Source organism: Lipotes vexillifer, unplaced genomic scaffold, assembly GCF_000442215.2.
Source record: "Lipotes vexillifer unplaced genomic scaffold, Lipotes_vexillifer_v1.1 scaffold71, whole genome shotgun sequence".
Taxonomy (NCBI): Eukaryota; Metazoa; Chordata; class Mammalia; order Artiodactyla; family Lipotidae; genus Lipotes; species Lipotes vexillifer.
This window is the reverse complement of record NW_006793703.1, coordinates 4385819-4402381: the sequence shown is the minus strand read 5'-3', so window position 1 is coordinate 4402381 and position 16563 is coordinate 4385819. Positions and strand designations below refer to the sequence as shown.

At 38.3% G+C, this 16563-nt stretch overlaps 1 protein-coding gene across 2 annotated transcripts in view; it reads right to left on the bottom strand.

The window, feature by feature from the left end:
* Positions 1-16563, bottom strand: part of AKR1D1 (aldo-keto reductase family 1 member D1) — a 33237-nt gene that overhangs the window by 6330 nt on the left and 10344 nt on the right. Inside the window, exons 3-7 of one of the 2 annotated variants that reach the window (XM_007466596.1) lie at positions 14662-14778; positions 11619-11696; positions 7098-7220; positions 1183-1292; positions 325-490 (exon numbers count right to left, since the gene is read on the bottom strand). In XM_007466596.1, coding sequence (XP_007466658.1) covers positions 325-490; positions 1183-1292; positions 7098-7220; positions 11619-11696; positions 14662-14778 — 594 coding nt within the window. The remainder of the gene's footprint in view (positions 1-324; positions 491-1182; positions 1293-7097; positions 7221-11618; positions 11697-14661; positions 14779-16563) is intronic. The other variant, XM_007466597.1, reaches the window with a different exon arrangement.

Below are 16563 nucleotides of genomic sequence, written 5' to 3'. Positions count from 1 at the left end.
TAACTGTTATGAATTTCAAATTTTATACCTTCTATTGCTGCTGTGCTGGTGGGGAAGGGAGTAGGTAGTGTCCAGAGTCAATAGGTAAGGAAACAGAAGAAATAAGGGAGCTAGATAGCCTACAAGCAGCAAAGAAATCCCTGAATTACTAGGAATTGTCTCAAATTCAGCTAAAATTAAATCCAGGTATGGGCGGAGGGGGTCGGGGAGCAGGTAAAAAATAACATACGAAGGCACTGCAACTTTCTTATTAATCTGAACACAAAATTCTCTAAAAAAGAAAAAATACCCTACTTTTTACATTTCCAGAAGCAGTTCTCTTACTTGAAAGTTTTCTTTGATCCTTTCAGGGTTAAAGCTTTTAGGAATGACAACCACTCCTCGCTGGATGTTGAAACGCAAAACAACTTGAGCTGCTGTCTTATTGTATTTTTTCCCCAGTGAGTTTAGAAGTGCATCCTTTAACAAAGGTGGGGAAGACACATTCACCCTTTAAAAAAAAAAATTGAAACACGCATCATATTTAGTCTGAGTAATGAGAACCAGTGGTTGACCAATTACCCTCCTCCTCTGACCCCCATTCACCTGGTAACCTATCCAGAACACTTCAGGTCACCTGTAACCAACTTCTCTGAGTGCAGAGTATTCAGAAGACTTGCTCTTAGTGTGGGAAGATCAAGACAGGCAGATTCACAGAGCTGCCTCTTCCAGACGGTAAATAATATTGCTTTGATGGATCTTATAGAGAGAATGGGGTTGGAAGTAGGCATACAGGGGAAGGCAAGAAGACTGAAGTAGAAGAAACAAAGGCACAACTCTTGGAATCATCTTAGAGTAGAAAAATTTCTACTTAAGTCTGTGGAATGCATCACAGTAGAAGTGTTGCCACTGAATACAGAGATTTAAAAATTCAAAAATTTTGGAATATGGCCATAGAGACTCTTTGTCAAATAATAAGGTACTGGTAGGCACTTCCACAGGTAGAGTCTAATCAATTATTACAACACCTCAGTGAGGAAGGTTTTGTTAGCTCTAATTTGCATATGTGGAGAATGACTTGAAGAAATTACTTCCTTAAGATCACACAGCTGAATAGAGTCATTTCAGTCAAGTAATTTACATTAGCCTCATACTCTACACCAAGGAAATATACTACCTGAGGAGACAGACAGCATTACTTACCAGGATGGATTCCTAGAGGTCCCCAAAGGGCTGTATGCAATAATGACAATGTCATGTTGTTGGCAAAATTTCAAGAGTTTTGGCTGGGTGAAATATGGATGGCATTCAACCTATGTGGTTGCATTGGAGAGCAGAGCACAAAATTAAGGGCTTTTGGATGAATGCAATTTTATATAGTTTGTAAAAAGTTCTTCAATAAAATCGATTGAAAAGTATTCTGGATAGCAAGGCAAATCTTAAATATTTTTCCCAACAAGGAAGTTTACATTGTTTATATATCGGTGAGATGAATTAAAACAAGGTTAGTGAGGTCACCATCTGTGGGTTAATCCTAAAATAATTGATTTTTTACAGCTATCAGTTTAAAATTTTAAGTGAACAGATTCAATTATTTATAGTAAATATTCTAGCAAATACAATTTTCCATAACGAACACACAGTCTCAAGGTTCACATTACAGTCTTGGTAAATAGAAGTGACATGTTGCAGAAGCCCTCTGTCCCTCACTATCAAACATCTAAGAATATTTTCACAAGAGATAGAGTGTGTATAAAACTAAATTTACAGATGAATTTTGTCTTCTTGGTGGAGAGTTCTTTACACCAAGTGTAGGCCTAGTTTCATTTTCTGTATCTTATTGACAGAATTCCTGCACTAAAACCACATGTGTCAACAAAAGTTCTTCTCAAAGTTTCTTCTTAAACACTATGGTAGTTTTTGACCTATGTGTTTGCTTTCTTTTTAATTAAAATCAACCAAGTCTTAATTAAAATATTTTAAGTATATAATTATTATTTTCACTATCTAAAGTATTAAATACTCGACAAGTTACATTTCTAGAAGGCACAAGAAAATGCTATTGATGAAGTGGAAAGGTAAACTGGAGCTCTTAGAGGTGAGTCTTCTTTCCTTTTTCTAATTTGATAAACTTTCTTTCTCCCCCTTGTCAGTTTCTCCCATTTCTTCTTTTCCCCTGCCCCCTCATAATCTTGATCCCTCCTTTTCCCTAAGACACTTTTGTTTTCTCCCCCACTTGGGAACATTTCTTAATTCTAAACAGTGACACACAGTGTCCATAGTACAGTAGTCCCTAGGTATTCACGTAGGATTGGTTCCAGGACACACACCCCCACCCCAGCAAACACCAAAATCCGCAGTTGCTCAAGTCCATTCTATGAAATGGTGTAGTACAGTGGGCCCTCTATAGTTGCAGGTTCTGCATCCATGGATATGGAGGGTGGACTGTATTTCTTTCCCTTACCCTCTCCCACTCCTAGCATCACTCTCCCCCTTTGGTCTCTTTCTCATTTTCTATCTTATTGGTACACTAATCTTTTCAAACAAATTTTTTTTTTTAATCATGTCACGTCATCGCTTAAAGACTAAGTGTGAATTCCTTACTTTCATGCCTGCCTGCTTGCGCCAAACACATTTAATTTTCCCCACAGGGACTCCTTTCTAATAAGTTGGAGTGCTGTTACGGTCTCTGGCCTAAATATGTATATGCACATGTGTATATAGCATGTGTATTTACCTATATACATATATATGTGTGTGTATTTGTGTGTGTGTATATATATATTAAAAAAACACAAAATGTATACATAATAAGGCTAATACAATTAAAAAATAAAACAAACAGGTATGTGAATATCCATTCTGTGAACAAATTCAGAAAGTTGCATTGGGCAACATACTAGAAACCCGTACTCAACAAAAATTTGAGTTAATGTAATATAAACTCAAATATATAATATAATATGTAATATAACAAAGATCTTTGCATAGATACTTTTTTGATAAAAAACTTGAGGGCATATGGCTAAAGGACCACTCAGTGAAGGAAATTCTAGGGATGGAGGTGAGGGTGGGGGTGGGAGTGGGTAGGCTAACATGACCCAAGTGCGTATGACCTCAGAGAGTCACATTCCTTCTCTTCAGAGCATCTGTCTCAGTTTCCAATTACGTATAACTTTCCTGACTTCATTAATGTATGATCCACGAGAGCAAGGACTATATCTGTCTTTGGTCACTTTTGCATGCCTAGAACCTAGCACAGTGCCTGGCATAAGGCAGATGCTTGATGACCATGTGTTGAATGAGTGAAAACAAGAGTTATACAGCGAGGACAAAGCCAGAATCTTAGGAAACATCAATCTTGATGCTGCAGACTGTTGTAGGCTGGGCTTCATATGGGGTACAGCTGGTCATTTCTGGCTGGGACCGGATGCTCAGTTTAAGGTAGAGGGTGGTGATGGTTCCTGATGTTGCAGGCCTTAATGTCATCCTTATTTCTAAGGAGAAGGATACCTAAGCGCACTTGCCTTCCTTCTTTACTAGGGACTGCTTAGAGCCCTTTGTGAATGAGCCAGTGGAGCTGCAGTATTTACTTTTCCTTGTTTGCTATGTAAAACTGATGTAAGTTGTCAGCATCTTGGTGTGTCCGGGGTTTTACAACACCCTTTGGTAATACTGTAGTTTTAGATATCAAAATCTCACAGGGTGAAGTTAAGAAGCTGGACAGAATCCATGAAGGAAAATAGCAAAAGTCCTTTCATTAATTAACCCAACCTCTTCTGTCTTTCCATGAAAAACTGCATTGAATTTTCATTTCATTAATGAAGTCACTCAACAAATATTTACTAATTTCTGTGTCAGGACACCTGTGAGTTAGGCATGGTGAATAGGATCAGGAAAAACTGAAGAATGTGGAAAGTTTCCTTACTCCTTCCCTTCGTCCCTCCTTACCTCCCTTCTTTCTTTCGTTCCTAGAGTTAGGTGTTGGAACTTTGTATGAGATTAAATGGCTTGAGATAGATCCACAGTCCCCTTTGAACTGGGCTGGGAGAGCACTGTATGACGCTAGGAAGGCTTTCAGACAGTCTAAGCCAGGGGTGGAGCCTGGAGGGACATTGCTTCAGATGGACATCATAGGGAGTACTAAGGAATCTTGGATTGCTCAAGTTCTGAGAACGAGTATAGAGTGAGGTTATATTCTATGTCAATTTGTTCATGAAGTCAATGAAAAATACAAAATTTTGCAAATTTTACTTAGATTTAGTCTAATGGGAAAATTAGTTTTGAAATATGTGAATTTTGAATCAGGCAAGCCTTCAGGTATGTATCCCTTGCACATGAAATGTGTCCACTCTGTCTAATGCCCAAAATATGCTCACCGTATTCCTGGATTGAAAGCTGCTCATTTTGTATCTCTGGAGTAGAGATGGTCCTACCAGGGCATAGGGTCATGGCTGGTGGCTGGGAGACCTGCACTTTGATCTGTGCCAGCTCTAGAGTTTTGACATATTCTGCTTTCAGACACGACAGGACACATGAACAGGTTCAGGTTATGATCTTCCAACAAGCCTTGATTCTCTTTCAGGGTATATTTGTGAAGCTGATCGACATTCTTGTGCCAATAGATCAGGGTATTTCCTCCTTGGCATGAGGAAACACACTGTCAAATTTTCACTATTTTTCATTCTCAGGTCGAAAATCACCATCTGTCTCTGTGCATTTGTAAGAAGAAAGCTGCTTGTCACTTCAACATTTTTAGAACAAAATATTGTTCTTAGGGGTGCAGGAAGGAGATGTGAAGGATACGCTGGGTAGGGGATTGGTTACGAATAAAGGGATGGATTGAGATCAATGAGGAAGGCAAAGGTTGTTGCTCTCTGTTCCTGAGAACATATGATATAACGCTAGCTGAGGTATCAGCTCGGAAGTGGTACTTCTAAATATGGCAACACTACTATTTAGTTGTGGGCTACTGTCATGATGTAGGTAATTCATTTTTTCTGTTATGAATCCTTCTGAGTTTCTAATAACAATGAATTCAACAAACAAGTCCACCATAATCCAAGTTTGTGAATATTTACCAGTTCCAAGAGCATTTTTTTTTTTTTTTTTTTTTTTTTTTTTTTGCGGTATGTGGGCCTCTCACTGTTGTGGCCTCTCCTGTAACGGAGCACAGGCTCCGGACACGCAGGCTCAGCGGCCATGGCTCATGGGCCCAGCCGCTCTGCAGCATGTGGGATCTTCCCGGACCGGGGCACGAACCCATGTCCCCTGCATCGGCAGGTGGACTCTCAACCACTGCGCCACCAGGGAAGCCCCTCCAAGAGCATTTTTTAGTGCAGCTTCTTAATGTTTTATGAAGCAGGGGGAAGAGGATGGCATATCCCCATTTAACAATAGTATTTTGTTGTGATTATAAGAGTAACATATGCTCACTGCAGAAGACTTGAAATACAGAAAAGCATAAAGAAGAAAACAGAATTTACTTGTAAAATTCACAGCCAGAGATAGCCACGGTTAGCATTTTGATATATTTCTTTCCAATATTTGCACTTTTTAAATAATATAATCACCTTCATACTGTATTACGTTTTGTATCCTGGTCTTTCCACTTAATATCGTGGCCATTTCTCTTTTCCTCAAGAGTGATTCAAGAACATTTTTTGTTAATATTTCACATATTATAAATGTTCTAAAGTTTATGTAAGCATTCCCTGAATTTTTCATATTTATGTTGTTTCCTTTTTGGTGTTTTTTTTTTTTTTTTTTGCCATGATAAACAGTGCTGTGACAAACACACACATAAAGTGCTGTGACAAACACACATATGGGTGTTCTGATTTTTTTTCACAAGGATGGATTCCTAGAAATCGAAAACTAAACACTTTTTAAGGCTCTTGCTACTTATTGCAAAATTGATTTTCAGGAAGGTTGAACCAATTTGCATTTGCCAGCACTCCATCACTTGCTTACATGGAACACTATATTAAAAAATAAAAGAGAAACTTTGCTAATTTGATACACAATACAAAATTACACTTAAATTTAAATTTCCATAATTACTAGAGCAGCTAAATATTTTTCATATGTTTATCAGTCTTGCAATCTGTCTTCTCTGTGACTTTCTGTTCATTTCTTTTGAGCCTTAGTATTTTTCTCATTGATTTTTATTAGGCTTTTAATTCGTAAGGACATGATCCCCTTTTTCTGTTATATTTTTAGATATAATCATCTAATTTTGTTTGCTCTTTGTTTCTAATATTTTTAGTGTTTAACATTTTTTTTTTTTTTGCGGTATGCGGGCCTCTCACTGTTGTGGCCTCTCCCGTTGCAGAGCGCAGGCTCCGGACGCGCAGGCTCAGCGGCCATGGCTCACGGGCCCAGCCACTCAACGGCATGTGGGATCTTCCCAGATCGGGGCACGAACCCGTGTCCCCCGCATCGGCAGATGGACTCTCAACCACTGCGCCACCAGGGAAGCCCGTGTTTAACATTTTTATACTATTACATGTATTGGTTTTCTTTATAATTTTCCCATGGCTTCCCTTTCTATCCATAGCTCCAGAAAACTAAAATTCTTTTGTAGTATTCACAAATAATTTGTTTCTTCTTTAACTCCTGATCAAAGGGACACTTTTGAGTATAACATGAGGCAAAGATCTATATTTGTTACTATATAACTATCAATTTTCCCCACACTATTTACTGAAAAATCAATTCCTTTGTCATTAGTTTGTGCTATTTTATTTTACATTTTTTATTTTATTTGAGACTGTTTCTAAGGTATTTCTTATTTTCTATTTATTTGTAAGTTGGTTCTTGTGCTAATCTTACATTATTTTAAATACTCTGTGTGTCAATGTCTGGTAGGTTTTGTTCCCCTACATTATTATTTTTCTTCAGAAAAAGTTTGGGTTACTTTTTGGATTTGAACTTTCAAATCTTTTTTCTTAAGAGACATAAATTGACTTGCCCATGGTCTAATGATGAGATATATGTAAAGTGACCACAAGACTTCCTGACTCCTAGTCCAGGATTCTTTCTGTTAAGTAATGGATTCTCCCACATTCCCCAATCCCCACACTCCCCCTCACCTCCCTCCCCTTGTCAAGCTGTACCTGGTTGCTGACTGGCTTATGCTTAAGTCCTGGTTTGTTCAGAATAAGCTCCAGCTGCCTACGGTTAAAATTGGATACACCAAGGGATTTCACCAAGCCAGCATCTTTGCAAGCTTCTAAAGCCTGTAGGGTAAAAGCCAATGGGTCAAGAAAGAAACCTCAACACAAGCAAGAATAAATATTTATAAAGGTGACTGTGAATTCTTTAAAAAGTAAAGTCCCTGGGTATATTAATAGGCATTCTGTGAACTAAAATAAATGGAGGATATAGGCAGGAATTCTGTAACTGAATGATTTTGGGGAAATGTTGTATATCATATCTTCCCCTTGTATTTTCATAATGTATACCAGCGTGATAATAATGATCTTATTTCTTAAAATTTGTTGAAGTTTTCTTTATGGTACAGTACCTGAAAATTTTTATGTGTCTGGAATGTGTGGAAAATGTATATTCTCCTATTTTTGGACACAGATCCTTCTTGTTTCTCTCTCTCACATACACACGCATTATATAGAAGATTAGGTCTAGCTTTTCCTGGCTTTTCAATAATTTAGAGAAATATATCGGAAATCTCCCACCGTAACAGTGGATTTACCAGTGTCTTTCTGTATTCTATCAATTTTTGCTTTATATATTCTGAAGATATTTTATTTGGTACATATGTGTTTAAGATTGACATATCTGGGGCTTCCCTGGTGGTGCAGTGGTTGAGAGTCCGCCTGCCGATGCAGGGGATACGGGTTCGTGCCCCGGTACGGGAGGATCCCACATGCCACGGAGCGGCTGGGCCCGTGAGCCATGGCCGCTGAGCCTGCGCGTCTGGGGCCTGTGCTCCGCGACGGGAGAGGCCACAGCAGTGAGAGGCCCGCGTACCGCAAAAAAAAAAAAAAAAAATCTTCTTAGTAAATTAAATCTTTATTATTATGGTTTTTTCACTTCCCTGTACATTTTAGAATCAGCTTTTCAATTTCCTTTGGGATAGTCATTGGGATTGCACTGAATCTATCCATGAATTAGGGGAGAATTAACAACTTATCTGTATTCAATCTTTCCATCAAAGAACATGATACAGCTCTCTATTTGTTCAAATTAACAAAAAATCCTCTCAGTAAAATATTGTAGTTTTAACTATATGTCTTGCATAGATTTTGTTAAATTTATCTCTAAATATTTAACATTGTTTTTAAAAAATTCCATTTCCAATTGTGTGTTGCTAGCATATAGAATACATATAGATTCAGATTTTGTTATTTTTTCTTTATCTTATGGGTTATTTACACGTATCTTCTTAGTTTCCAAATATATGATGATTTTTTAGATATATATATATTTTTTTCAGATATATTTTTTTTATTGACTCAAATTTAATTCCAATGTCATCAGACAGCCTACTTTGCATGAAGAATATCTTTTTTTTTTTTTTTTTTGCGGTACACGGGCCTCTCACTGCTGTGGCCTCTCCCACTGCGGAGCACAGGCTCCGGATGTGCAGGCTCAGCGGCCATGGCCCACGGGCCCAGCTGCTCTGGAGCATGTGGGATCTTCCCGGACCGGGGCACGAACCCATGTCCCCTGCATAGGCAGGCAGACTCTCAACCACTGCGCCACCAGGGAAGCCCTAAGAATATTTCAAAATGTATTGAGATCCGTTTTATGTCTCAGAAAATGATTTTGTGACGTATTCCATGTGCACTTGAAAAATAGCATTCTGTTATATTTTGGAAAAGTATTCTATAAATGTCAATTAGGTCAAGTTGTTTGATAATGTTTAAGTCTCCTATATTCTATAGACTTTCTGTCTACTTATTATCTCAATTATCGAGAGAGAGGTTTTGAAATCTCTGACTAGATTATTCTTTTTCTCTTTTCAGTTCTCTTAGTTTTGCTTCATGTATTTTGGAGTTCTGTTTTTAGGTGCATAGATGTTTAGGATTGAACCCTTTATTATTATAAAACAAAATTCCTTATCCCTGGTAACACTCTTTGCTCTGAAATTTTTTTTTTTTTCTTTTTTTTTTTTTTTTCTTGTGTTATGCGGGCCTCTCACTGTCGTGGCCTCTCCCATCTGCGGAGCACAGGCTCCGGACGCGCAGGCTCAGTGGCCATGGCTCACGGGCCCAGCCGCTCCGCGGCATGTGGGATCTTCCCGAAACGGGGCACGAACCCGCGTCTCCTGCATCGGCAGGCGGACTCTCAAGCACTGCGCCACCAGGGAAGCCCTGAAATTTTTGTTGATATTAAAATGGTTACTCCAGCTCTCTTTTGATTACTGTCAGCCTAGTACATCTTATTCTAGACTTTTACTTTTTTTTTAACCTTTTACTTTCAACCTATTTGTGTCTTATTATTTATTTATTATTTTAAAAATTTTTGGCTGCGTTGGGTCTTTGTTGCTGTGTGCAGGCTTTCTTTAGTTGTGGTGAGCAGGGGCTACTCTTCGTTGTGGTGTGCAGGCTTCTCATTGCGGTGGCTTTCTCTTGTTGCTGAGCACGGGCTCTAAGTATGAGGGTTTCAGTAGTTGCAGCACGCAGGCTCAGTAGTTGTGGCATGTGCTCTCTAGAGCGCAGGCTCAGTAGTTGTGGCGCATGGGCTTAGTTGTGTGTCTTATTATTTAAAATGAGTTTCTTGTATATAATATATAGTGGCGTTTTGCTTTTTATCCATTCTGAAAACCTCTGCATTTTAACTGGGTTGTTTAGGCTCTTTACATACACTGTGATTATTGACACCACTGAATTTAAATCCCCCATATTGCTATTTATTTTCTGTTTTTCCCATCTATTCATTTCCCCTTTTTTCTTATTTTCCTGCCTTCTCTTAGACTGATTATTTTTTATTATTTCATTTTGTCTCCTTTACTGGCTTGTTTGCTATACTCCAGAAATTTTAACATTTTCTCTTTATGTTTGACATCCTGAAATTTCACTATAAAGCATCCAGGTATGGGTTTCTTTCTCTTTCCTCTTTGGTAATTCATGCCTTTTCAATATCTCTGGGTTTTTTCTTCAATTACTACTTCCTTTTCTTTCTTTTTTTCTAAGACTTCTATTGTGTGGATACTGGAAATTCTAATTTTATGATTTACATCTCTTAGCTTTTCATATTTCACATTTAAAATTTTTTCTTGTCCTTTCCTTCTTCAATTGGGAGATTTCCTTATTCTGATCTTTTAAGCTGATCATCTTTTCCTTATCTGTACCCATTCTATTTTTATCCCATCTACTGCACTGTGTTTTTATTTTTCGTAATTATTATTTTTGCTTGTTTTAAAAAAATGTTTTCTTGTTCTTATTTCATATTGCTGATATCTTTCTTTTATCTCCTTGAATATATTAATTGGCTAATTAAAAAGTTCTTGGTCCTCTGTCCTGTTTTTGTTGCGATATGTAATTGAGATATGTTGTTTCCTTGTGAAATAAATGCCTTGTTATTTTGGGCTCTGAGCTCATTTTCTCCTGAGGATATTAGGTACACTGTGAGGCAGTCCCTTAGAGGAGAATGCCAGACTCCAATCCTAGTCAGCTCCAATGAGGTCAGGAGTGAGTGTATGGTCTTTTGGGTGGAGAGCCCCAGACAGTAGAAAACACAGTCAGTGCCTCCTCACCCCTCAAAACAAGCCACAGTTCAGATCCTCAGCTGTAACCTAAACAGGGGTAAGTCTATTAGAATGAGATGATCATTAGAGTATCATTTCCAGCATTTGGAGTTTGAATTGGGAGAGGCAGGAAACAACTGCCAGAGGTCAGGCAGAGACTTATGTTTTTATCAGCTTCTCACAAGTGCAAGATTTCAGTGCTGCTCTGACTTGATTCCTGAAGACATCTGAACACAAGTCCTAAGTGTCTACATGTGTGGACTGTGTCCCAAGGCTATAGCAAGAGAGAAATAAAAGCAAAAATAACTCCGATAGTTCCTCTTCTATATTATCTTACTGGTTGCTGAGTTGCCTTTCACTCTAGGTAAAAGCTTCCGTATTACCTCATAAACAAACCAGTTCAAAATATCTGTACCTGCCTCCCACCTAAATCAATAAGGGTTTTTCTCATTATTTTCCCCTAGTTTCTCACTCTTATAATCTTGGGGAAAGAGCCAGCAGCCTGCTCAGAACTGGAACCAGAATTATTTTTCAGTTTTTCATATATTATTTTACATTTGTTTCTTTTAGACATCATATTACTGATTTTTAAAAATTCAATTTGAGAAACCAAAAATTTGTGAGTTTATCTCATTTATATATTTTTATTTACTGTTACAGTAGAACTTATTTCCTTTACTTTCTTTTTCCTCCCACACTTCTCTCTTCCTTATCTTTGGCATTCTTTTCTTCCATCAAAGCAAAATCGAACATTTTTCAGCACCCAGAAGTGGAGATTTTATACATCTTTGCTCGTGGTTAGAAATACCTGACTACTACTTTTCATTGGGAGTAAAGGTTGCAACTCTCCATAAATCGAATAGAAATAATCAGATCACAATTTAAAAATTTACTCTTTTAACATAAGAGGCCCACTTGAACTCACCTCCCAAGTGGCACACAGATTTGACTTGTGATATAACCATTTGCCATTTTCATCTTTAGGATAGAATTCATCTCCAGGCTGTTAAAAAAGAAAAAGAAAAAGTATAGTTAACTTTATTTATATCTAGGGATTGAAATGATGGAATTTAAGTTGTCAGTATTCCAATATACCTGGGCCCTGGGAAACCAATTCAAGATATATATATTTTTCCCCTCCCCCTGTGGAACTGTCCAGAAATTCATTTGTCCAACATATATGACACATTAGTCTCATTCTCTCACCCCAGCATTCATTATTCTTTATTTATTGACAGATTATTGTTGTTCTTAAGCCATGAAGTTCTCTTTTAATGATAAAATTTCTCATTAAAGAAAAGTAAAAGTTGAGAATTAGGACTTTTAGACTCAGTGTTTGGATAGTCTATCCTGGCCAAAGTTGAGGACAGCAAATTTATTACTCCTATAAGAAACCAGATGTCATCACTAAGGCTGAGAGGAGGAAATTCTTCAGCTAAGTATAGTTGATGAATGCAATGTTCCTTAAGTATAAGGGAAATGCATAGCACATTACTTCTCAGGTCTGGCTAATCACCCCATGGTTCTTTTCTTTCCCTTTTTGGGCCCTCCAGGAGTTCAGCATCTTTTTTTCTAACTCATACACTATGTAAGTGTCAAACCTCCTCCTCTAACTTTTGGATGATACTTTGCCAATGAAGATTGACTATGGTGTGGAAATTGTCTTTCAGATTTCTCCTCTTTTGCTATATTTAAAAATGGGACCCATCTCTTATGGGCTTGGAAATGGGATAGAAATAAAAGATAATTTCTAGATTCTTTGAGTGGATGGTGGTAATCATTTCCTGAGGTTGGACAAGGAATTCAGAGTTTTGTTTTGGATAGTTTAAGTTTGAAATGACTGTTGGACAGTCAAGTGGATATTTGAAGAGAACAGAGAAGTCTCAGAGAGAGGTCATGGGTACAGATAAAATTTGGGAGTCCTCAGCATATAAAATGGTATTCAATCCATGCAACTGGATGAAATCACCTATAGAGAGAGTATGGCTCAGTAAGACAAGAATATTGAGGATAAAGCACTGGGCAAAACATTTGGAGTTTAGTAGAGAAGAAGCTGTCAAAGAATCACCAGAGGGTGATATCATAGAAGCCATGAGATGAAAATGTTTAAAGAAGGAGGCAGTGGTCAACTGTGCTGAAAGAGATCAAATAGAATATGAGGACACAATGTCTACTGGATTTGGTTGGTGGCATAGAAGTCTTTGTAGACCTTGATAATAGGAATTTTTTGTTGTTGAAAATCAAGCAATTGGATAAAATCCATTATATTCTTAAAATTTTTCCCTAATTTTTCGCTCTGCCATCTCACCTGAATTAAACTTTCACCTGGTGATAACAATTTCTCCATGCCCTCTTTAGCAAAGATAATTTCACCTCAATTTTCTTCTATTTCACTGAGACCAGGAAAAGGACTCCTTTCTCCTCAAAGCCATGTAATCATTCACATTAACTACCCTGGTTATCTCTGATTTCTAAGCCCTTTGACCTTCTCAACACTTATGAGGCTTGTTTCCACTCCATACTCCCTCCATATTTCTTGCTTTTTGCATTTCCTGATTTTACTTCTGACCTGAAATGGCTTTATATCTCCATTATGAACTCTTACTATTAATAGTTTTTACTGTCCCAAATTTTAGTCCTCTCCAAGTCTAAACCCATGTTAGATATTTCTATGATGTTCCACTGTGCTTACTTTACTAATCCCTTCATTCGGATAAGCTCATTGTCTTTTTACTCCTTTCCTGCTCCTGACTGTAAGGCATTATTAGAAGAATAACTCAACCCTCTAAAAATCCATGCTATTGACCTTCATTCCTGTTTAGCAATAACTTCGTCTTTTTAAAATGTCTCATCATGATTTTTTGTACTTTTTGTTGTTCTGAAATTGTGTCTGCTTATTAACTTTACATTTAAAAAATAACAAAGTGGTAAAATATTTTAGCGAGAAAGGTTTTTCTTTAAAAAGAATCATGAGATTCAAAAAGCAAGTGATATTTTGGCTTCAAAGACTGATTTCTCAATTACAGGAAGTACAGGTTCAGTTGGGAGGTAATGTCACTATACTGTGTAATTTCCCACTGTTAAAAATTTACCTTCTCTGTGTCCTTGAGCCTTGATCCTATTTAAGAATAGAAATAGAATTTCTTTATTTACCTTCTCCAAAAAGATTTTACAAGTCATTAGTCAGCCACAGAGAAGTAAATTTCATTTTCTCACTTTTAAATACAGGTTCTTTCCAAATCTGTAAGACTCAGCTTAGAACTCTGCGCAGAGAGTCCTTGTCTTTCCTGTCCAGCAGGATCTGGTTTACCTCATGGACAAGTGGTCAGTTTTGTTTTTTAATCTCACTTTCCCTCAGAGAAACTTTAAAGCAGCTGCTGCTCTTCAGCAGTGTATACTGGGTGTGTTGGTGGTGGTTAAACTGAGTCCATATATTGAGAAAGTTCAAGGAAGGAGTGCATTTGAATTAGAGGGATAGATATCACCTAGAAGTCCTGATCTTGGAGCTGGCTTCAAAAATCTGACTACTCTTTGGGTTATTTTCCTTTGGAGAGGGTGGAGTGTGAGTAGGTTTTCAGTTGTATTTATTATTTTACATTATGTTGTGCAGGGATGTTTTCGTGACTGTGTGAATGGGAAGAAGGGTGTGTCTGGATGCTGGACAACTGCAATGTGGACTACAGTTAGGAGACTACTTGTTGGTTTGATGGAGAGCGTTTATAGCTGCAAAGACATAATATAACAGACAGTGCATTGCATTATGAATCTAGAAACTTGGGATCCAGGCCTGAGTTGGCTACACATAATCTTTCTTGGCATTTGTTGGGTTAGGTCAGTACTATCTGATTTTCGGTAACAAAACATCATAATATTCTATGGTGCTAAGTAATGAATGAGCTTCCTGTACGTACATGTTGGCCCATGGTTGCCAAAGAGCAGAGGCCTTACCTTTAGGCATATGAACTTACCTTAAAAGCCATAGGTATTTCAATGATGTAAAGATCCACATAATCTAGCTGGAGGTCCTTGAGCGTCCTCTCCAGAGTTGGGCGGACCATCTGTGGGTCATGATGTGTAGCCCACAGCTGAAAGAAAAAAAGGGAGATAGTTAACTAATATCCTCATCATTATTATTATTTTTAACAATAATGCAGCCCTTTAAAATTTTTTTTACTGTTTCTTTTTTTGTGGCCGCACCGTGCAGCATGCAGGATTTTAGTTCCCCAACACCCATGCCCCCTGCAGCGGAAGAGCAGAGTCCTAACCACTAGACCGCCAGGGAATTCCCCAGCCCTTTATTCTTTACAAACACTCATACACATTGTATTCACCCATTTCATTTCACAAAAGTATGTTTACGTTGCAGTGTCATCTGAGTATAGGTTGAGCTGATATAACTTGAAATCCAGAGTATAACTTTATCCAAATATAGTACCAGAGATTTAAAGATCCACCTGAACCACAGAGTACCTAATTCAGCAATAAAGTCTTCCTCTGCTCTGTGCTAATTGCCTAATCGACTCTTTGCACTTTCACTTTTCCTCATTGTGTAATTAGGGAACATGTATCTGACTCGTGGTTCTGACCTGGCTTGGCACTTTACTTTCATTTCACTGATAAAAGGTGTGCTTCATCTGAGTAAGAAATATGGTTGTGTATGTGTCTTCACCAGATCCTCCACGTTGTGATGGGTGGTGCAGAAGCTGGTGAAATTTTAAATTATTGCAAAAGTTTAGATCCCTTTTCACTGTTCCTTTGTTCTCATTTGGTTTACTTCCTCATTTCCCCAGGAAAATTCTGCCAATCCCTACTAAGATCTGAACCAATAATGTCACCAAAATGGTGGCACAGGAGACCCCAGCCTCCAGTCCTCCAACAAAGATCAACAATTAAATAGCTATCCATGGGGCATCCCTGGTGGCGCAGTGGTTAAGAATCCACCTGCCGATGCAGGAGACACGGGTTCGAGCCCTCATCCAGGAAGATACCACATGCCACGGAACAACTAAGCCCGTATGCCACAACTACTGACCCTGCACTCAAGAGCCCACGAGCCACAACTACTGTGCCCATGTCCAACAACTACTGAAGCCCGCGTGCCTAGAGCCTGTGCTCCTGAGAAGCCACCACAATGAGAAGCCTGCACACCACAACGAAGAGTAGCCCCTGCTCACCACAACCAGAGAAAAGCCTGCATGTAGCAACGAAGACCCAACGCAGCCAAAAATAAAATAAATAAATTTATATTAAAAAAACAATTAAATAGCTATTCATGAAAAAACAAAACAAAACAAAACAGCTATTCATGAATACAAATGGGGAGATGTTGGTCAAAGGGTACAAACTCCCTGTTATAAGATGAATAAGTTCTGGGGATCTAATGAACAGCATGGTGATTATAGATAACAATACTGTATTATATACGTGAAAGTTGCTAAGAGAATAAATGTTAAATGTTCTCATCACAGAAAATAAATAGTAATTATGTAATGTGATGGAGGTGTTAGCTAACACTATGGTGGTAACCATTTTGCAATATATAATTGTATCAAATCAATGCGTTGTACACTTTATACAAGGCCATATGTCAATTATATCTCAATAAAGCTGAAAAAGTAAATAAAAGGAATGTAGACAGCTTAACATAAATAAGGAAAAAAAGAAAAAGAAATTACTCGTTCTCGGGCTTCCCTGGTGGCGCAGTGGTTCAGAGTCCGCCTGCCGATGCAGGGGACACGGGTTCGTGCCCCGGTCCGGGAGGATCCCACATGCCGTGGAGTGGCTGGGCCCGTGGGCCATGGCCGCTGAGCCTGCGCGTCCGGAGCCTGTGCTCCGCAGCGGGAGGGGCCACAACAGTGAGAGGCCCGCAT